This window comes from Erinaceus europaeus, chromosome 10, assembly GCF_950295315.1.
Source record: "Erinaceus europaeus chromosome 10, mEriEur2.1, whole genome shotgun sequence".
Taxonomy (NCBI): Eukaryota; Metazoa; Chordata; class Mammalia; order Eulipotyphla; family Erinaceidae; genus Erinaceus; species Erinaceus europaeus.
Genome location: NC_080171.1, coordinates 97,831,894 through 97,856,047, shown reverse-complemented (window position 1 = coordinate 97,856,047; position 24,154 = coordinate 97,831,894). Strand labels below are relative to the sequence as shown.

General features: G+C 38.4%; 1 protein-coding gene across 6 annotated transcripts in view; it reads right to left on the bottom strand.

Moving 5' to 3' along the window:
• Positions 1-24,154, bottom strand: part of PBX3 (PBX homeobox 3) — a 230,957-nt gene that overhangs the window by 5,250 nt on the left and 201,553 nt on the right. For 4 of the 6 annotated variants that reach the window (XM_060200162.1, XM_007540000.2, XM_060200163.1 and 1 more), the window contains 2 exons: positions 2,078-2,243; positions 142-254 (listed from right to left, as the gene is read on the bottom strand). In XM_060200162.1, coding sequence (XP_060056145.1) covers positions 142-254; positions 2,078-2,243 — 279 coding nt within the window. The remainder of the gene's footprint in view (positions 1-141; positions 255-2,077; positions 2,244-24,154) is intronic. The other 2 variants (XM_060200164.1, XM_060200166.1) reach the window with 1 other exon arrangement.

Genomic DNA, 24,154 nt, shown 5'->3' with positions numbered 1-24,154 from the left:
TGCTGTAGATGGGTCACGTTTGGAAGGACCCAACACAGGTTCTGCATGGATGTGCAGACCACTTCCATGGGGTCAAAGTAAGGAGTTTTGAGCCCAAACCCTACCCTGCTAGAAAGGCCCCAGTTGGGGCATTTCTCCTACCTGTGATTGCACATTGGCTCCGACTTGGGACCCTTGGTAAGAATCCCCATTCAGACTCTGCATGTTCATGAACATGTCCCCAGAATTTGGGAGGTTAAAAGAACCAGAAGAACCTGGAAAGGAAAGAGTCAAGTAGCTGAATAACAGAGAGCTACACATATAATCCTCAAGACCTAGAGGCAGGGAAAGGAGAAAAGATGCAAAAGGGAAAGGTTGAACACAACATAAAGCATTTCTAGACCTAACAGGATAGAGATCACTCTAAAGAGTTCCAGTGATTTGTTTTATATCTAGGAAAGGCCTATCAATGGGGAAGCCCAAATAAGAAACAAAGGGGGGGGGCAGTAAATGAGCTCTTCAATATCATTAAATGCCACAGTGAACAATTACCCAAAGAAGAAAGAATGTTTTTTACATTATGAACTGTATGTACATTTTAACAAGTTCTTTTTCCCTTTCTTTTTGTCTTTGTATTCCATTAAAAAACAAAAGTGTAGAGGACAACAAAACAATCAAAAACTCCTCTTCCTAAATTTTCAAAGACAAACTTAAAAGATCTCCTTAGAAGAAGGACAGGTACTGGAAAAATCTAACTGATAGGCAGAACTTGAGAAACAAAGCAAGGAAAAAATACAAGGCAAAACATCAATAGACTGTGGCCTATTTCAATAGTTCCACGGTTTAAAAAGGCAGGAGGCTGAGAGGGAGTTGGTGGCCCAGTACCCTCTGGTGGATGGAAGTGAAAATCTGTTGGTGGGTGAGTTGTGCTGACAACTAGCTTGGGAAGATGAACTATTGTAAATTAATATAACTGCTATCCAATTATATAAAAAAATTAAAGGGGGGAGTCAGGTGGTAATGCAGTGGCTTAAGCGCAGCTGGCATAAAGCACAAGGACCAGCGTAAGGATCCCAGTTCAAGCCCCGGCTCCCCACCTGTAGGGGAATCGCTTCACAGGTGGTGAACCAGATCTGCAAGCATCTATTTTTCTCTTTCCCTCTCTGTCTTCCCCTCCTCTCTCTATTTCTCTCTGTCCTATCTAACCACGAGGACATCAATAACAATAATAACTACAACAACAATGAAAAACAAGGGCAACAACAGGGAAAATAAATAAATATTAAAAAAATTAAACCTCCATAGAAAAACCTCTTCAGGAGTGAAGCTTCATGAGTGGTGAAGCAGGGCTGCAGGTGTCTCTCTGTCTCCTTCCCTCTTAATTTCTGTCTCTATTCAATAATAAATAAATAAAAATAAAAACCTCTTGAATTGTTCATCTGTTTGAACTAGCTGAGTACTTTTCATTGTTGCTCATATTCTTTATAGTGTTAAGATGCTGTTTAACTCCACCACAATTGTCACAAAGAACATGGTCAAAATGTATTGTATGAGGAATCAAGGAAGAGCATCCAGGTATTAAGTACCTACCCCTCACAGTTAATCACCCATTAATCCTACCGAGCTAGCATAGGTGCTAAAGAGATGCTAGAAGGACAGGAGGAACGTGTGGCAGAAAGCACTGCTGTACTTAACTCCAACCTGGTAACTTCACTAACACCCATGTCTACTTCTTCACTCTTTGACAGATCACTACTAAGCTTAAAATAATGCATGGAACAATATAATTAAAATGATCATTAATGATAGATTTTGCCCAATTGCTGAATTAAAAAAATGAAAACACTGTCAAGTGTGAAGGTAAAGATTCTACCAGTAGCTAGTGGCACTCACTATGAGCAGAAGGTTTACAGGCTCTGGCCATTCCAAGAACAAAGCTACATTTGAATTTAAGCCTTCCTTTATAAATCCACTATGTCCTTAATAAGTTTTTTCCTGAGTTGGAGATTGAAAGATACCCAGAAACTGGCTCCAGCTGGACAGGGCTTCATGGAATAAGACTGTCTGAGTCAAGTAGAGGTGAGCACCCAGTACGCACCAGAATTTGGCGTGGTGGGCGAATTGGTCTGGTTGTTCTGCACAGCTGCAGCTACTGCATGTGCGGCCGTCACAGCTGTCTTTGCAGCGTAGAGGTTTGCTTCTTCCTGAAACTTGCCGATATTCTTCTTGTACCTGATTCGTTTGTTGCCAAACCAGTTGGATACCTACAAATCACAGGGACATGGGCGAAAGGGAAGAGAAGTCAAAAGGGGGAGAAAATCAAACATCAAATAACAGTTGTTGAATACCAAGGGGATATCTTGGGAGACATTCAATTACTAGCCTGCAATGACATACTGGGATAATGCATAATGATTTTAGGAATCTACTTCTTTTGGCAAACCTCTCAGCACTCTTGGAAAAGCATCACTTCTTGGAATTAGCCACAGTAACACCAAAATGGTTGGGAGCATTGTTCATAAAAAAAATTATTCCGTTGGCATATGCCAATAAGTACACAAGCAATCAATTCCCCCAAGTCACAGTAAAACTAAAGAAAGCATTTGTTAAGTGGGGTAAACAATAAGACATGCTAAAAAAAAGAATGCCTTCTTGGATCTGGAACAATTTTGGCAGCAGTATAAAAGAATTATGTTTGGTCTGCTGAAAAGAGTAGCATCAATTAATAATGGATGAAAAATCCCTTTGTCTTCTGCTTTAGAAGATACTGTATGTCTGCCAGTTAACGTGAGAAAGTCACAACTTGAAAACTCAAGTAATACATTAAGGTCAAATGCAAATAAAAAATAGTCTTTCTAGTTTCATCAGGTAGAATAGGCTTAATTCTTTTGCAGAACTACTTATATCAGACAATGCAAATAGAAGAGATTCCTAAAACAGAACATGACAACAGGGAGATTTTATCACATTTTACTGCAGTAAAAACATCAGCTCATAGTTGCATGTACAGGTACTTGTAGAAAGTTAAGACTTAGGAAGTTAAAACCCACATAGTGACTTATAAAAAAGATGTACTTTGACCTATTTTATTAAAGTAGCAGTTTACAAAATATTATCATTGGAGCTGGGCACCTACATGATGAATCTACCACTCCTACCAGCTTTCTCTTTCTCTCTCTCTTTCATGATAGAGACAGAAAAATAGGGCAAGAGGGGGAGACAGGAGACAGAGATAGCTACAGTCTGCTCCACTGTTCATGAAGTTTCTCTTCCTGCAGGGGGTTGGGACCTGGGTCCACACACAAGGTAACTCGTGAGCTTTACCTGTTGTACCACTGCCCAGCCTTCCAATAGTCTCTTAATAATTTGTCAGAGGGGCATGTTGCTGTAGTGTCAGGCTAGCTAGGTGGGTCACTTTGGTCCTGAACAGCTAGCTACTAGAGCTCTTAAAAGAAAAATAAGGAGTGCTATGAGCCTTCAAAACATATTTACACTAGTGGGCAAGTGTTTCGACTATCTCTGCCAAGTCTTTAATTGCTTTGGAAATAGAACTCTCATTCTTCAACCTATGGCACTCATTCTTCCAGAAGGAGCCAGAGAACCCTGGCAAGAGAGCCACTTGAGGAAGACAATGTTGGCCTTGCTGTGGCCCACATGCTGTCCCATCCTGAAGAAGCACTGCACATGTGCACACATACACATGCAGGCATCCTGACTGAGGACTCAGGCAGCAATCATAATAGAAATTCCTCTCTTTCTATCTAATACTAGTGGCTAAAAATATCATTTAATGGGTATCTCCTACATACCACGTATTATAAAGATCCCTCTGGGGAGTCAGGCGGTAGCGTAGCGGGTCAAGCACACATGGCGCAAAGCACAAGGATCGGTGTAAGGATCCCAGTTCGAGCCCCCGGCTCCCCACCTGCAGGGGAGTCGCTTCACAAGTGGTGAAACAGGTCTGCAGGTGTCTATCTTTCTCTCCCCCTCTCTGTCTTCCCCTCCTCTCTCTATTTCTCTCTGTCCTATCCAACAACGATGATGACATCAATAATAACAATGACAACAATAAAACAAGAGCAACAAAGGGAATAAATAAATATTTAAAAAATCCCTCTGTATATATTTTCCTCATTTAGTCTTAACAAGCTCAAGGGCTAGGTGATTGGTCAAGGAGGCTGCACAGACATCACAGCTGTCCTAAATCTAATGGTCTTTTCTCCTGATTTCTTTTACCTCTCATCAGTGTCTGATACTCATAATTACCATTCATTAAAGTGCTTTTTCTGTATGCTTCCTGTGACATCATGCTCCTGCTTCTCCTTGTCCTCTGACACAATATTTGTATGCCTTCTACAGAACTTAAGGTCTTCTTCTCCCTTTCTCCTTGAGCAACTGTATCCATATTCATGATTTTGATTATTGTCTCAATGTGAATAACTCCCAGATGCCCATCTCAAGTCCTAACTTTCATGAAGAATTTCAGTCTCAATTTTAAAAAGCATTTTCACATAAAGCTTCAGCTACAACTTCCAACTCAAGAGGTCTGAAACTGCACTTCCTTCTCTGTTTTTCTTTATATAAAGGATTCACCACTTCTCAAAGCCTCTGAATCTACTACTGGATAGTTCTAATGGATATACCATTCTCTATCCAGAACTAAGATCTCATTCCCACTTACTTCCACTCATTGGCCATGTTCCAATAGCTAGACTGTCATTAGGCTTTGGCACTCAGCCACCAGGGACTGAAATCCATCTCACCATTAAAGTTCTCTGCTTTCCCTTCTTTGAGTCCCATATGCTTGGGGCAGGTGTGCTGGATAAAAGTGTAGGACATGGCAGGTGAAGAGACAAATGAGGGCCTGAGTCAGAGGGAATAGTAGGTAGGAACGGTTAGGTCAGTTAGTCATCATGGAAGGGGAATAGGCAGAATTTGACCACTGACTAGCTGCGGAGGTAAGGGGAGAGAGAAGCCAGAGATGATGCTGATGTGGGCCCTATTATCTCCAGTGAAAAGCAGATAGGTGCACTGGTAAGGATTACTATACTAGAAGTCAGCTTCAGTGACGCTCTCAATTTCTCTCTATCGTACCCAACAGCAATGACAACAACAATAACAACAACAACAACAAGGGTAACAATAAGGGCAGTGGATTCTTAGTGCAGGCACCGAGCCCCAGCGATAACCCTAGAGGCAAAAAAAAAAAAAAAGTAAAAATTCTGGTTGCCAGGAAGGCTAGAGAGCAAGTTATGAGGGCCTGGTTTTGATCCCTAGTACAACATATGACCATAGCAATACTCTGCTCTCTCGCACACGTAAAATAGATCAGCCTTTAATAAATGAAACTTCTGACTTCAGACAGAACAAGGACCCTAAAGGTATCAGTCTGAGTATGCATTTCAAAGCATGTTCTTTACCACCCTACCCATCTTTCACAAGAATTGGAGACAGACCTACAAAGCTGATTTGCAAAAAAAAAAAAAAACTCGTTCAATATATACAGTACTACTATAGCTTGTCTGAGAAAGGCTCAGGTCTTTTAAAGAGTTAAATATTGAATATATCTATAGTGCAAAAGGGAGATATTCCTGGTTGAAAGGGATTTGGCATTTCTTAAGTATAATTAATGAAAATTCCCCAACTCTGAATTTAGCAACAAAGCCCCATCCTAGAATTCTCTTCTAAACAATTCTCTGTTGGATTCTGTACTTTGTAGTTAATATTACCTTGACAATCAGAGAAGCTATAATACATTAATGAAACCTAGCCTGGAAAATCAGATTATAGCTTTATTAACAGTTTCATAATTGAGGAATATCTGTACCATCGCAGGTCTCATCTCCAGATATGTAAGATTCCTGTTTATGCATACCTCTGGACCAATCAAACAACAGTCATCACTAATAAAGGTTTATTTAATTCTCACAGTAAAATTTTAATATCACCAGCAGCCTGGGGAAGCTTTAGCAAGTGGATTTGCTTGACATCAGATCGTTTCTATTCTGCTAGCCCCAATACTTCTTAATCTTTAATATCAAGGCAATTAAAATTAATGGCCACTCATCTGGAGCTTCTGTGGGCAGTGTTTCTTTGACATCAATTGTTTGATGGGATTACCTAGAGGTTAAACTAACAAGCAAGGTTTAATTGGAAGCAATGAAAGAAGCAGTGATCATACGTTATGTTTAACCTGCATAACCACATCTAAATGAATATCTAAAAATGTTAAACTATTTCTCAAATTAAAATATGCACGTCACATTCCGATATCACAGATTTGAATTTCACAGCAATCAGCTATTAAGCCACACTGCTGCACCTGAGATCAGTATAATTAATGTATAAATCGACACCAAAGTTCAGGAATTTTATTTCACCTTTTAAAAGCAGGTGTATACAATTAGTTGCAAGAGAACCCCTACCCTCACCCAGTAGGAAGCACCAAATGCTACAGGTCACAGGAGGTTGTCTCCTCTAGTGTTCACAGTGGGTCAGACTGCACACACAGTAAGTAGAGCAGAACCTGTTTCATCTCTGAACTGGAATGCTCTGTATATTGGTCCCAGAATAGAAACACAGGCAGAAAATTGGTAAAGAGATAGGGAATACACTGCCCTGTGCTTCTATTATGAGTCACGTAACCAGAACTCATGACTCTGGACTGACTATACAGTAGGTGAAAGGCCAGGCAAGATTTTTTAAGATCAATTAAAGATGAAAATAAAAACACAAGTACTATCCTTCTACTGACATACTAACCTTGATGTTCATTGCTATCCATTCTCAGACTGTGAATCTCTGCCAATCAAGGGGGTGAGCAGTGAACACTTTACAGGCTGCTGATTTGCCAGAAACCCTTTGCAAGGCCAAGAGTCTTTCTCACTTACTATAGTCATACATTTCCCTTGACTCAATATGGATGAAAATTGCCAATTGCTTTTAAAAAGAAAAATATTTTTATATGTGGGAACTTAAAAAAAACAACCTCAGAAATTATATTCAAAAACAGGCCCGGGAATGGGGGGGGGGGAATGGGGTGAAACCAACAGAGTAACAAGTTTGGGGATCAATATACAACATGATTATTATAGCTAATAGGACTGTATCTTATGTTGATTAAAAAAAGTAGATTTTATCTTACAGGACCTGGTCTATAGACTCTCTTCTCTGATCCAGCTTTCTGGTCCTTTTCCCAGCCATGACATCATCTTCGCAGACAATAACTTGGATCTACTGGCATATCAGATTTCAGGCTCAGGGGCAAAAAGAAAAAGGAAAAAAAAGACAAACCCCTAGTATAGCCACAGACCCTTTGGAATTTAATTAAAATATGCCTACTTGCTATCTACAAGATGGAGGACCACCCCACACACACTCTTCATCTGCACTATTCCAGACCTTAGGTCCATGACTGGTCAACAATTTGTTTGGCTTTGTATATTAACTCTTTTGTCAACCACCAGGTTCCAGATGCTAGCATGATGCTGACCAGACTTCCCTGGACAGACAACCCCACTAATGTGTCCTGGAGCACCACTTCCCCAGAGCCTTTCCCCACTAGGGAAAGAGAGAGACAGGCTGGGAGTATGGATTGACCTGTCATGTTCAGCCCATGTTCAGCGGGGAAGCAATTACAGAAGCCAGACCTTCCACCTTCTGCATCCCACAAGGACCTTGAGTCCATACTCCCAGAGGGTTAAAGAATAGGAAAGCTATCAGGGGAGGGGATGGGATACAGAGTTCTGGTGGTGGGAACTGTGCAAAGCTGTGCCCCTCTTATCCTATGGTTTTGTCAGTGTTTCCTTTTTATAAATAAAAATTTTTTTAAAAAGTAGATTTTAAATGTCTCTACTAAGAAGAAATGTCAACTATGTGACAGGATAAAGATGGTAACCAATACAATGGAGATGATAACTTTGTAATTTACAACTATACTAAATGAGTACTTACACACCTTAAATTTCTACATTAAGTATAAACTACATATTAATTAAACTGGGGAAGGGAAAATGGCTTTCAAATTTAATAATAAAATTAAACCTTCCCATTATGTTTTTACCCTTATTCTTTATGTAAAATCTGGGGAATGAACGAAGGGCTTTACACATGAGCCATGCTGACAAGCAGGCTCCCTGCCCTCCTCCCCCACTGTTTCTGTAAATTCTAATTCTACGTCTTAGAGAAGGAGAAAAAGGGAGAGGTACTGCCTCATGATGACCCATGGAGTTCCCCCTGGTATTTCCATGTGTCAGGAATTGAAGCCATGGCCTCGAGTAAAATGTGCATGATTACAAACAGCTATCTCCCTGCCCTAACCTTTAAAAAAAAAGCTTTTACTAGACAGTTAAACTCATTCAGACCTTCAGTTCTTAGTCAGATGTAGGCAGTATAATGAGTAAGTACTTGGGATACAGGGTCTGAATTTACACACCCTGCCGTTACTATGCTGAGTCACTTTGGGTAGTCACCTTTCACATACAGTGAGAAATAGCAACAATTTCTTCCCAGAATTGTTGGGTGTATTAACAATTTTGACACACGGTTATTACCTGATGACTGTTAGTTATTACTACCACTCATGTTTTAATCAGTGAGGAATCAAGAGATCCAGACTATATACAGTTTGCCCAAGTCATACAGCAAAGAATCTAAATTTCAGCTCAGGACTCCCTGTCAACTGCCTTTCTTATATTTTTCTTTTCTTTTCTCTTCTTTCCTTTCCCCTCCACTTTTCCTTCCCTTCCAGCCTTCTTTCCTTTTTTATTGCCACCAGGAATATCACAGGGGCTCAGTCCTTTCACTAAGAATCCACTGCTCCTGGTGGCCTTTTTTTTTTTTTTTCTTTTCCCCCATGACAAGAAAAAGAGAAATTAAGAGGAAGATGGGGAGTAAAAGAGACAGAGACACCTGCTGTACTTGTTTCACCACTCTGGGAGCTTCCCCCCATGCCCCGCCCCACAGGTGGGAAGTGAGGGGCTCAAACCAGGGTCTTTGCACATGGTAATGCACCACCACCAAGCTCCTCCCTGTTAACATTTTTATAATGAGATGGGGCTATAAGCGTGATACGGCTATGACATCTGTCACCCCACTGATCACCAAGGTGAACTGGCTGGCTTACCCCTCCACCCCCTCACTGCTCCGTGTGTGTCTCTTCCAAGATGCATATTTGGTCAAAGACAATGACCTACTCCAAACAGACTGGTCATTCTTTGGTCAAGCCAATTTGAATGGCTGTGCTCCCCTCTTCAAACTTCCACGCAAGCTGGGGTGTGTTTACTGAACATCATTTTTGGTCTCTATCACACTATAAAGGGGTGGGAAGAAGAAAGAAAAACAACTCTGCCTGCCCAGAAATTATAATCTAGCTATGGAAACAAGGTTTAACACCCAAAACAACTAGAAAAAAATTAAAGATGTGATGACCACATGCTAAACTTTAAAGTACAGATTCTAAGTGCAGCAGGGATTTGAAGTGCCAATAAGTTGGAGAGTCAGTAAACATCCAAGTTAAGGTGAAACTAGAACTGAATCACTTCACTTCACTTCACTAGTATTTTTACTGTGAACTTATTTTCATAGGTTCAAACCTCAGGATCTGTTAACATTATCATATATGGGCTGCTACCTTCCTCTCCTTCTCCCTTTCCCTAAGGTTTCAAGATCCTATCAAATTATTCTCTTGAACAAACCTAACAGCTTTTCTCTTCTTCACTTCTAAACTCTTCCTGTATAGTAAAAAGAGGAAAGGAGAGTTGAGGAGTGTTTCTGGAAGAAGTGATACCTTAGGGCAGAACTAACAAGTGAGAAGCATTTCTGTTGTGGAGAATGAGGAAGCAGTGAGTGAGAGAAGGGGAAGCAATGGTTACCTGGGGGTGACTGAGAGTAAAGGCACCTGAAGGACTGACTGGCAGTCTCTGGCTGAGAAGCATGAATGGAGTGTAGCAAAGGAAAGCCTGAAGAGGGGCTCTGCAGATGATCTCACACCTCATTGCTTCCAAGGGCTCATTAACTCTCAGCCAAGTGGAAGAGAGGCTGAGACTGAGTCCACCATTTCTAGGAAATAGAAGGGGCAATAGGTTCTGGTGAGACCTTCTGAGGCCAGCTGAGGCAGACTTCCTATCCTAGGACCTGTGCTATGTGAATTGTGTGCATACATTTTCTTTTCTTTCTTTTTTTTTTTTTCTGAAATCTTCTCTAATGCATATCTGAAGTCAGCTAAATGCTTATATATTTTTTCTCCTCTGAACATTTTTAGTTGGTATCTACAACTTTTCATTATATATGTATATAGATATAAATAATATTTCAGTACATAATAAATGTTGACATTTTAAAATAAAACTGTAATGCTATTCTTTAAAATTTACCCAACCAAATATAAACAGAACATCATTTTGATACCCACTATCTATTTTAAAAATACATAAAAATGGCTTTTCTCTAGCTGCTAAGAATCTTGCATTTGTTTTATCCTTGGAAGTGTGTTTCCATTTAATTTCCCTCCCTCATTATCCTGTTGTAATATATTTTTATAGTTTACAAAAGAACAATATGGTAATTGAAAATTTTAATTGTATTTACTTCCTGTGATTATAAAGTTCTATATATTTAAGTATTTCTTTCTGGATTAAGCTAGCACTACAGTAAGTCTATAGTTGATCCAAGCAATTCAAATACTTAGTTTTATAAACAAAAAACACTTATTTTGAATATGAAAAATAACACTTTATCAAAATGCACTTCTTTCTTTTTGAAACTATTTTTACAAAGGTGGTGGTGTCAAGAGTTGTTAGAGTGTGTAGTTGTTGACACGTAAGTACAATCTCTCATCTCCCTGTTAAAAGTTCTGTGCAGGATACTCTCACCCACAACTTAAGTCATTCTCTATTATCATGCACTAGGGCTCCCAGGTTGTCTTGCTTTTCTCCTTCTGCGGAGTCCTTTGCATTGGTGCAATACACCACACTCAGTGGGAGTCTTAAGTTCCAACTATAAGTGAACTGCTTCATCTCACTTAACATGATGGTCTTCATCATTTTTCACCACTGAGCAGTATTCACACATGAATTTTTAAACCAAAGTGATGAGGGTAAAGTGCTGACTGAAGGAAGGTTAATTATCTCTAAAATTTCACACAGTCCCTTGTTGGGTACCAGATAAACGTCTCCTATTTGGGGCAATGGTGCACAGTGTTGGGTGGGAGTATCCTTTCCATAAAGTGGAAAAAGGGAAAGTGGGGGAAGGGATAAAAGGAAACGGTAGTCTACATGGTGCTTTCACTATAGCAGCTTGCTTAGGCACATGTATTTCAGGAAGGGTCTATGCATACAAAACACACTTGGAAATCTGCCTAATGAGAACCTTAAAACCATGCATGCCTTAGTACCCTCTACAGAATCTGAGGCTACCTTATGAAATATGCATACCCTCATTCAGAGACTGCTGCCTTGCAGCCCAGGAGGTAAAGCAGTGGATAAAGTGTGGGATGCCCAGGCATGAATTCCATCCCCTGTATTGCATATAGCAGTGTGGTGCTCTGGTTCTTCCCCGCTCCATGCCCCACCCCCCACCCCCAATGATAAGTATATCAATAATAAATCTTTTTTAAAGACTGCTGCCTTAAATGTAAATGTTAGCTTTGGTTTACATTTTAACTTATGAAGAATCCCCTTAGGTAGGGCAGGGGTGCCTATAAAGACCATCAGCTAGCTACAGAAAAGCAGAGTTTGTTCAGGTAACCATTTCTATATATGCGCCTAAATAACTTTCTGGTAGCTACAGAGAGGACACATTTATCTGCTTCAGGAAATCAAAGATATTTTGATTAAAGGACTAAATCTGTGGTCCAGGAGGTGACACAGTGGATAAAGCATTGGACTTTCAAGTGTGAGGTCCCGAGCTCAATCCTCAGCAGCACATGTACCAGAGTGATGTCTAGTGTTGTTTCTCTTTCTCCTTTCCTCTCTCTCCCTCTCACTCCCTCCCTCTTTCTCCTTCCTTCTTCATGAATAAACAAATAAAATCTTTAAAAAAAAAAAGGCAAATCTAAGTGGGCAGATGCAGTTTAGAACTTAGCATAACTTTTCTGGCAAGTAAACCAGAAATTAGGCACATACCATTTGACTCAACATTACTAAAAATTTACCATGAGGAAATATTTTGATATGTATGCAGAGATTTGCTAAAGGTCTACTTATAATGGCAAAAAATTAATTCATTGAGCAAATCTTTGTTAGAATATGACTGTTTTGATAAAAAATAATGTTGAAGAATATTAACTGACATAGGGAAAACAACCTAACACTATGGAGTGGAGGAAAGAACTTTATGTTTTATTTTGTTTCTTGTAAATAGCATGAGAAAAAAACCCTTTTTTTAATAAAAAATATACAGATCTCTTTAGGTATATTCATGGACAAACACACATGCATACAGGAAAAAAAGTACTAGAGCATATATTATCGATACGTGGTTTGCTATTTTTGCAGAACCAGGGTCTGGTGCATACATAATTTCACTGCTCTGAGCCACCTTTTCATGCAGATAGAGACAAACAGAGAAAGAGACACCACAGTACCAAAGCTGTTCTTCCTTTCACATGGTGCCAAGGTTTGGGCTGCACTTGTGGGATGGCATGTGTCCCAGCCAGTTGGAGCTCTCTTTCCAACACCTACAGTGGGTTTCTAGGAAGTTTCCGTTTTTGTATTTTTCTCTATCTTCTCCAGTATTGTCTAAATTGATTTCAGATACGCAAGTATTATTTATTTAAACAATACACTTTTCAGTGAAAAGAGCAATCAATTGTATTTGGAATAGTTTTAAAGATTCACTTATCAAGTACTGTTTTTTTTAAACTTGAGGCTATGACAAATTTTATTTCCATAATGTATTGACACAGTTTGTCTTTGCCCTTGATATTCTGTACATGATAGACTGACAACTAACTGCTCATGACATTCACAAAGAAGCTCATCTGCAAAAGAATATCAAACGCTAGCCTCGCGGCCACAGTACATAAAAAACAAATAACACTAAAACATATGCTGAAGAGTGGTTTTAAATTGCAACAGATAACATTTCCAGTTAATTTTTTTTTCTTTACAACTAACTCTCTCATTTACAAAATTAAAAAAAAAAAGTTAGGAGTAAATAGGTGCTTCTATTGGCACCTGGATCCGATTATTTTTTCCCCAGCTGAGTTTCATGTAAATCTAATTCCTATAATTAAAAACACCTAGTATCCTATATAAAGAAACCCTAGTCAAGCCTTTTGCTTCTTGGAAGCCCTTATTTATTCCAACTTTCTACCAAATATATACCCCAGTCTTCTTGCTGAAATTTTCATTTAATTTATTTAATATGGAAACCTACCCTTAAAAGCTTTATTATCCTTTCCACCAGGGTTATCACTGAGACTCCATGTTTGCATGATCCTATTGTTATCAGCAGCCATTTTTTTCTTTTAATTAATTTACTTACTTATTTGTAGAGGGGGAAAGACAGAGAGGAAGGGAGAAGTAACTTTAGCACTGCTCTATCATTCATGAAGCTTCCTCACTCCTGTAGGTGGGGACTGGTGGCTTGAACCTAGATTCTTATGCATGGCAACATATGCACTGATCTGTGTTGCTACCCACCCAGCTGACAAACATAATTGATTTTTTTTTTTTTATTTCCAGCAATTACAAAAAACAAAATGAGGAAAACAAGTAGAACTATTGAGTATCAGAGTTCTTTGTTCTTTCTCTCCACACACCAAGGGTAGGTCTATTCAGAGACTGGTAATAAATACAATTCCATAGTCTCCCTTCACACACCCAGTTCCATTTCCCAATAACAGTCACTTTTGTGGAACATCTGAAAAATCATTAGGGGCTGGGGCCTGCTAGCATAGTATTGGGTTGTTGGAAAAGTCATGATGTATTTTTCTGTTTTTCTATGCAAAGATGTGCCATGACTTTTTTTGACAACCTAATAATTTGTTGATAGTCAAGAGAATCTGTTCCTTCTTTCTTCTGGATCTATTATAAGGTTCTGGATGAATATTACTACATAGCAAGACTACTTGAGAGATCGAATGGGTAACAAGTTAGTACTTACGGAGCATTCATCATATGACAGGCCCTGTACAAAGCATTCTACCTATATGACCTCTGGACCTCCTGGAGAAAGATCATTCTTATTTTACACATAAAATAGAGTTTTAAGTCAAATAATTTGCTTAAGATCATTTGGTGACTATGTGTCCCCTTTTAATATCAATAGCTATAAACATTTATACAGGGTACTACACAGATATTAATTCAGTAAATCTTTGGAACAACCCAATGAGTCATTATATCTTTCCCTTTATTTAGGAGAAAACTGAAGCACAAAGAATTAAAAGGTAATGCATATAGTATGGCTCAGAATGAACATCTGAAAAGAACAAATATATAAAGAAATATTTTACAAAGAGTATATAAGATAATGTTAATAGCCTTCAGGACCTCTAAAAGTAAAGCTTCTGGGTTTGCTGAGTTAAATTGAGATATTTCACTAACTTACATACTTTTAAGATTTCCTTTGTCAGACTGCATGGGCAGTCCTTAAACAACTGAAAATGAAATTACCTTATGGTCCAGCAATACCACTCAGACATTTATTCAGGGGACACTCGACACTAATCAGATGGGACATGTGCACGCCTATGTTCATAGCTGCATTATTCATAATAGCCAAAGAAATAGAAGCAATATCAATGCCCATCATCAGATGACTGGCTAGAGAAGCCATGGGATGTAAATTCCATGGAATACTAAACTTTGCAATAATTTTAAAAAATGATATTGTGTCCTTTGGGACAAAAGTGGATGGAACTGGAGTTGATTATGCTTAGCAAGATAAGTAAAGAGATGAAAGATAATTACTGGATGGTTTCACTCATGTATGGGATCTAGAGATCTTATTTACATGAACTTGTCCAAAAAAAAAGCAAACTGTAAGACTTGTGAAAACTATCATGATTATCTTTGGGAGGTAGAAGGGTGGGGAGATAGGCAACTTAGATGGCGGTGTGGCTATCCATTGTAATCTTATAATCTTATGACTATTAATAACAAAAAATTCTTCAGAAAATTACTTTCAACTGAGAAAAAGACTTCCTTCCTTCCATTTTTTTTTTTTTCGGCGGGGGGCATTTATTGTCCTTTTAACACCTTAGCTCACAAGTCTTGAGCTCACATTAAATCACATTAAATCTATCTACACATACATATATTTAAAACTATACATTTTTCTTGTATCTATAGGAGTGTAGTCTTTAGCTGTATCACAATAGTTTTGATGCTACATCATCATTAATCTGAAATATTTTCTAATTTCTATTGGGGTTTCATTAAATCATGAGTCACTAGGAAGTATGTTTATTTATTTATCTTACTTTTATTGTGGTGATGGGGGTAGATACCAGGTTCTGCCACTTAGTCACTTACTCTGCCCAATTTTCATTTTACGTTTTTAATGGGAGAGAAAGACAGAGAGAGAACATGCAGAGAGAGAGAGAGAGACACTAAAGCATCATTCCACCCTCCATGAAAATCCACTTGTCTCTATCCTTGGTGCTCTCCTTTAGAGTGCTAAAGATTGAACCCAAAGTTTCTTACATGGAAAGTCAACGTTCAATTCACTGAGCTACATACATACACTTCAGTCCCTAGTAGACTTACTATTATATTCTCAATGTCCCATACTCCCTCTCTTGGTTTTACATTCTCTCCACCCTTTAGAATGGTTAATTTTTATGAGCTGTCTTCTAGTTCACTAGTTCTCTTTTCAGCTATGTCTAATCTGCATTAAAATCTATAAACAACTCCACTAGGGAAAGAGAGAGTCAGGCTGGGAGTATGGATCGACCTGCCAATGTCCATGTTCAGCAGAGAAGCAATACAGAAGTAAGACCTTCCACCTTCTGCATCCCATAATGATCCTGGGTTCATACTCCCAGAGGGATAAATAGGGAAGCTATCAAGAGAGGGGATTGGATATGGAGCTCTGGGGGGTGGGCAATGTGTGAAAATGTACCCCTCTTATCCTATGGTCTTGTCAATGTTTCCATTTTGTAAATTAAAAATATATATATATAAACTAAATAATTAATTTTGGTTACTGTATTTTTAGCTCTAAAATTCCATTCAACCTTTGAGATTCCTTTTTCTATAACAAAATATTTCATTTTGTCTTTTATTTCTTTGGACATATTAAACATAGTTTTATAGTCCCTAGAAGATACTTTTATTTTCTAGGTTTCTCTAAATCTGGTTCTATGTTCTGTTGATTCTGCTGGTTTCAGCAACATTGTCTTGTATATCTAGTTACAGTCTTATCAAGTGTCAGTGTTGTATTTGCTTTGTTTGCAGAAACAACTTATAGCTTAGAATAATGCTATTCTTCTTCATAATGAAAATTATACTTGCCTTGTCCAGGCATCTACAACTATAAGCAATCCAATTCTAAGGGATGAAATATTTTGAAACAGAATTAAAATCTCTGTGAGGGTATGTCTACTTCTAATACACCATCACTAAGAAGATGTGGCCCTAATAGTCTAAGTCCTAACCCAGAGCAAAGGATATCAGGTAACCTCCTTGGATAGGTGCCAGGCATTTATTGTCATTCTCTCAGATGTGTAAAGATGTGAAAAGTAGTACTTTACCTGTTCAGTCTCTTAAGTCAATTCTCAGAATAGAAAAATAACCCAGAGAAATAGTGACTTCCTCTAGCCTTATTTTCTTATCAGCAAGTTTCCCTGGGCAATATCATCCATTTCCAGGGCTTCTACTATGAACATAACTGGATGACTCATTAGCTCTATTTCCTAATGAAATGGGATACCTAATGCAATGAAATCCTTGCACAAATATTACAACTTTTATTTTTCTATCAAGTCAGAACTTTCTCATTGTGTTTCCTATATCACTATGTTCAATTATCTAAGCTAAAAATCTAGCCATCTTCAATTAAACTTTGTTTATCCTAGCTTCAAAATATCAGTTCTACCTCCAAAATGTTTCAAATCCACATTAGTTTCCTTTCAGTAACTTAATTTCAATCTTCACCACCTTTTGCCTTAAGTATGGGAGCAATCTCCTATGGAGTCATTCTCACTGCTGTGGCTTCCCTTCAAATTGATGTTCTGTATTGGTGTTACATTTATCATAAATCTGATCACAGGGAGTCGGGCTGTAGCGCAGCGGGTTAAGCGCAGGTGGCGCAAAGCACAAGGACCAGCATAAGGATCCCGGTTTGAACCCCGGCTCCCCACCTGCAGGGGAGTCGCTTCACAGGCGGTGAAGCAGGTCTGCAGGTGTCTATCTTTCTCTCCCCCTCTCTGTCTTCCCCTCCTTTCTCCGTTTATCTCTGTCCTATCCAACAACGACGACAACAACAACAATAACTACAACAATAAAACAACAAGGGCAACAAAAGGGAATAAATAAATAAAATAAAATATTAAAAAAAATTTTTTTTAAAAATCTGATCACAAATTCTAATCTGCAAGTCTTTATTTTACCTATTTTTATATCATTAATTACCTTATGAAGCACTTTATAGTCATATGTAACATGTTACTATTAATTACATACTATACAATCACATATTCTAGCTTGTGTATAATAAATATCAATTATTATTTCTTCAACAGAATGTAAGTATCACTATAACATGCAGCAGTGATCAGAAATCATTAGTGCAATAAATGTTGTTGAGTAAGTTAAATAATGCAAAACTGACATCTAAATTACTCAACCTCATAATTGAGGCATAAAAATATCTAAATATCATAACTGTCAACCTTCTCCAATCAGGCTTAAACTTGACTTTTTTATTTAAATAATTTCTTTAACAAACATTCATTGAATAACTATGTTACTAGGAGTTAATAAATACCACAGCCCCAGTCAACATAAAATTCACCATCTACCAGGAAAACAGCACTTAGCAACCCATTATTTAGTTATAATTATGTTAAGTATTATCAAAGAAAAGTAACGGAGTTAAAGGATATGTCATAGATGAGTAAACAAGAATGAACATTTGAAGAGAGCTTTGAAAGAATAGTAATTACTAAGGTATTCATACCTGTGAACAAGGAGGACAGGGCTAGTCTATTTCAGACAGAAGAAAAAGCATAAAAGTAATGATTATTGTATCTTCTTACATTGTTAGGGACATTCTGTTATGATATGTATGTGTATATATAATCTCACTGAAATTCCCCTAACACTATGAAGCACATGCTACTTTTGTCCAAGTTTTACATATGAGAAAATGAAGCACCATGAGATTAAATGATTTGCCCAAGTATACGTTGGTGAACTTTTCCAATTTTCTCAGTAGAAAGTAATGATCTCCTTACATAGTCTACAATGGTCCCCATATCTTCTTGTTTACTTTCCCAGGTAACTTCTGTATTATTATCAATAACATGTTTGATTATCTTCCCCAAGAAACTGGACATTTCTGAAGAAAAAACACTATCCTATTCCTCTCCATTTGATACCATACCAAGCATAGTGCATGGTACATATTAAGGTACTCATTAAGCACTCAGTTGACTCATTTAGAAAAATTGCCCAAAATCCAGATTATTGATGCTGACTGTATCAAATTAACTGACTTATACTTTTTCTAGTATCCACTCTTGAAATTCACACATATTAGAAAAAGTAATATACTTTCCACAGGACTCACAGAAAAGGTGGGAAAGGAGAGAAGATAAAATAAGTAAAAAGGAAGCCAAAGAGCCTCTCTTGAGAATGCTGTTTCTCCTGAGGAGGACCAATAAGGAGTCAGTATACGTGGGAAGCCAGGAAACATGAATATGGATCCTGTTCTGATCTGGAGTTTTTCCCCTTTAAACTACAGGGTCCCTTCTTGGGTCCCAAAGAGGTTGGCCTAAGCTACATGAAGATTCTGGCCAAAGTGTCACTGACAGGAGATGAGAAGGAAGAAGGAAAATTAAGTAAGAGGGCATCAGGCAGTGGAGTACCTGATTAAGTGTACACATTACAGTGAGCAAGGACCAAAGTTCAAGTCCCTGGTCCCTACCTGCAGGGGGGAACCCTCATGAGTGGATGAGTGGTGAAGCAGGGCTGCAGGTGTCTCTCTGTCTCTCTCTCTCCCTGTCTCCTCTCAATTTCTCTGTCTCTATCCAGTAATAATAAACAAATAAAACATTTAAAACAAACAAAAAAGTTAAATAAGAGTACTGCTTCTCACTTCCCACCAAATCATTTTAACGGAGAAACAATAGTTTACAGGACAGTTGTTGATACATGATTACACTATTTTATCTCCACACCACTCGCAGGACCACTTAGTGAGTGCCCCCCTCACTGCAATGTTGCTTTCACTTACCGTCTCAGTTATTAGTCTTCCTAACACACTTTTTGCCAAGTTCTTCAACTCTTTAGGCCAAAAGGCTATAACAGAACCTGGCATTATCCTTTCTAGTTCCCCTGTACTCTACACAAACTTCTGTAAACAGTCACTTTATTACGTTCTCCTCAAATTATTCTGAGTATACCACCTGTTTCCTATTGGGACCCTGATCTACTAGCCTACTGATCTGACATGCCTCACTGAAATAAAGCACTGGAAAGGTGAGATGCAGTGCTAAGAAGTGGGAATGAGGAGAAATAAGAGGGAATACTCCAAGGGAGAGAAAAAGACCAAAGAAGTTTGCAAAGGAGCAGAACACAGAGGGATGATTGATTTTGATTATTGCCTCTTCTAGGTATACATGGTAAAGGAAAAAGAAAACTCACAATATGCTACATCCAAACCAGCAATAAACAGCCTCTCCACTGTTAGAGATACCCTGAAAGGTCAATTCTAATATAGATGTAATATCTGATATAACTGAAACAAGCTTCTAATCAAAATGCTAATTATCTATAAAGAAGAGCAAAGTCAGAGCCTTTCCTTGTTTTATTTAAATCTAGCCACAATGCTTTATCTGTGCATGCTGTTCCAGCACTGTCCAAACTCCCACCTTTTCACAAATCTCTCCTTTGTTCATTACTCATGGTTTAATGACATCCCATTTCTACTAGGGCATATAATCAGAGCCTTTATAGAACAGAGGATCTGAAGTAGTCTTTTAGGACAGTGTGAAAGAATGGGAAAGAACTGCTTTAATAAAATTACTGCCACTTTCCTCCAACTTGTCTCCAGTCTACCAATTGTAAACTTACCGTAGAAATCCACTTCTGTCTTCTGTCTACTGCCAAAGTAACTGAAAAGGCCTTTATAGATAGTTGAAAAATATACTGTAATTTGATAGTCATCTTTTTTTTCCCCTACTCTAATTATTCTAACAGGCTTCTTCTTATTTTAATAGATTTTTTTTAATAAGGAAATCTTACTTACAAATTTTAATTAGCTTACTGAATATTCACTGCTTTTGAGTAAGCAGTTTAATGAGTATGGAGACCTCAAACTACTAACTAGCTTGGAATCTTTTAAGTAGCTTAGGGAGAAATGATGCTACCCTCGTGATATAAGCCCAGGCGTGTATCTCACAAACAAGGACTCTGCAGTCAGGGCCCCAGGATGTAAGAATCATACCCCTTCTTACAGGAAGAAAGGTAAAACCCTAGTTTCTTCTTCTTGTCAAGAACCACTGTGTAAGAACCTCAAGTATTACCACTTACGAATGCTTGTGACTATTGTCAGCTACTTCTCTTAAATTCAGTTTCCTTGCCACTAAGTGTTAGATAATAGTGTTCTCTATAATAGGTTTGTTATAAATGAATCTGTGGTATGCCTTTTTTTTAAAATGTTTTTTATTTATTTTTGAGAGAGACAGCGAGAAACACCACAGCACTGGTACTATATATCAAATTTAGAGGACTTAGTATATGGTAGAGATAGCTTACCTGGTAGGGTGCCTGCCTTATGATGCAGGAGGTCTGGAGTTCAAACTGACACCACATGGAAACACAATGGCACAAGGGAAAGCTCTACAAATGGTGAAGCAGTGCTGTGGTTTGTTTCTATCATATCTTTCTCTCTCTCTCTCTCTCTCTCTCTCTCTCTCTCTCTCTCTCTTTCTCTCCCTCCCTCCCTCCCTTCCTCTCCTCTCCCCATTTGAAATTTTAAAAAGTTGACCCACATGGTACGGGAGGTGGCGCAGTGGATAAAGCACTGGATTCTCAACCATGAGGTCCTGAGTTCAATCCCCAGCAGCACATGTACCAGAGTGATGTCTAGTTATTTCTCTCTCTGCTTATCTTTCTCATAAATAAATAAATTCTTTTAAAAAAGATAAGAAAAAAAAGTTGACCTAGGAGCACTGTGATCTTGCATGCATGAGGCCCTAGTACCATAAAACAAGCAAACCAAAATAAAAACCAATCCATAGTATATAGTAAAACCAAAATAAAAACCAATCCATAGTATATAGTAAAACCAAAATAAAAACCAATCCATAGTATATAGTAAAACCAAAATAAAAAACAATCCATAGTATATAGTAAAACCAAAATAAAAAACAATCCATAGTATATAGTTACTAAATATGTCCTCAACTAAACTAACCACTGCCCTAAAACCTATTTCTCCCAAATCCTTCCCCATACTTAATGACAACTTTGCCTTTCCACTGCTCAGGTCAAAAGTGTTAAGTCATCCTTGACTTTCTTTCATATGTTATATCTAATTTATTGCCTAGAGAAATCCTCCTGGCAGTATCACTGTAGTATATCTGGAATCCAGTCATTTCTCACTAAACTACTACTAACAACCTAGTTTAAAACAGTATCAACGGATTAGGTTGCACTAACCCCCTAACTGGTGTCTCTTCTTCCCTTTGCGACCCACAGTCAAATATCACTCACATCAGTTTCCCACATCACTCAAACTAAAAGGCTATTTGGATTTGACAGTTTCTTAAATTTCCTGTCCCACTAAATCCTTGGCTTCCTCTGGCCACTTTTACCTCAGGACCTTTGCTCTAAGCTCCTTCTGCCTGGAATTCTCTTCACCAATTACTTCTTTGGCTTGTTCACCATCCCTTTCAAACTTTACCAAAAGATACTCTCAGCACTTTCTTTCAGACTTTTTAAACCACCTATTAAAAATTGCACCTTCAGGGACTCGGGGGTAGCGCAGCGGGGTAAGCACAGGTGGCACAAAGCGCAAAGACCAGTGTCGGGATCCCGGTTCAAGCCCCCGGCTCCCCACCTGTAGGGGAGTCACTTCGCAAGTGGTAAAGCAGGTCTGCAGGTGTCTTTCTCTCCCCCTCTCTGTCTTCCCCTCCTGTCTCCATTTCTCTCTGTCCTATACAACAACAACGACATCAATAACAACAACAATAAAACAAGAGCAACAAAAGGGAATAAATAAATATTAAAAAAAAAAAAAAACACTGCACCTTCAGGGGCCAGGCAGTGGCACACCTGCTTGAGCACACATGTTGCAATGAACAAGGACCCATGTTCAAGCCCCTGTCCCCACCTGCAAGGGGGAAACTTCACAAGTTTCAGGTGTCTCTCTTTCCTTCTCAATTTCCCCTTCCTTCTTAGTTTCTCTCTGTCCTAGCCAATAAATACTACATAAATAAAACATAAAAAGATTTATAGGGCGGAGGGTAGATAGCATAAAGATTATACAAACAGACTCCCATGCCTGAGGCTCCAAAATCCCAGGTTCAATCCCCCACACCACAATAAGCCAGAGCTGAACAGTGCTCTGATAAAAAAAAAATAAAAATTGTACCTTCTAACTACCTATTCTCTCTTGATTTAATCTCCGTAGCATCTGCCATGTTTTCATTTACCATTCCATTTACTATTTTTATCTCTCTATATTCTTCCAGAAAAATATAAGTTTTATGAGGTCAGGATTGTTGTATCAGTAAACATTTTAGTTAGATGGGAGAAAAAACAACAAAAGGGAATACACAGCATATTGACTTTTCAGAACATGAACATACTCAATGAAATCATCATTTAGAATAAGAAACAGTCTTTCTTCCAATTGCTACTCTAATGACATAACCATATCCTGACTCAACACTAAGGTGTTTATTACTTTTTCTTTTTTAAAAATTGTTTTATTTATCTATTTATTGGATAGAAACATCCAGAAATGAGAGGAATGGGGAGATAGAGAGGGGGAGAGACACCAGCAACACTGCTTCACCACTCACAAAGCTTTCCCCTCCATGCAGGTGGGGACTGAGGACTCAAACCCAGGTCCTTGTGTATTATAACATGCGCGTTCAATCAGGTGCACCACCAGCCAGCCCTTTATTTTCTACGTTACTTTTTAAAAAAAAATTTCTTTACAGGGGGATTAATGGTTTACAGTCAACACTAAAATACAATAGTTTGTAAAGGCATAACATTTCTTTCTTTTTTTCTTTTTTTTTTTAAAGATTTTATTTATTTATGAGACAGATAAGAGAGAGAGAGAGAGAGAGAGAGAGAGAGAGAGAGAGAGACCAGACATCACTGTGGTACATGTGTGCTCGGGGATCGAACTCAGGACCTCATGCTTGACAATCTAATGCTTTATTCACTGCACCACCTCCCGGACCACCAAGCATAACATGTCCATGCAACAATACAACCCCCACCAGGTAGTCCTCTGCCATCTTGTTCCAGGACCTGAACCCTCCCCCCTACACCAGAATCTTTTACTTTGGTTCAGTACACCAACTCCAGTCCAAGTTCTACTTAATGTTTTCCCTTCTGATCTTGTTTTTCAACACTTAAAGACAGAAGTTGAAGAACAAGACTTTTTATTTTCCTATAAGTAGTTCTATACACTAAGTATCTGACTTGTTATATTAACCACTGTGCAGTAACATATAAATATATACTTTTCTTTCTTGATAGATAGGTAGGTAGGTAGGTAGATAGATAGACAGATAGACAGACAGACAGATAGATATTAGAAGCAGAGGCAGAAAGAGGCCTGCTCTGTGTCACCCTCCCATGTGTCATTCTTTCATATGAAAATATAGAACACTTTTGGGGGCACATGTGGTTGAGAGCACATGTTACAATGCATAAGGGCCCAGGTTCAAGCCCATGGTCCCTACCTGTAGGGGGAAAGCTTCATGTGTAGTGAAGCAGGGCTGCAGGTATCTGTCTGTCTCTCTTCCTTTCTATCCACCCCT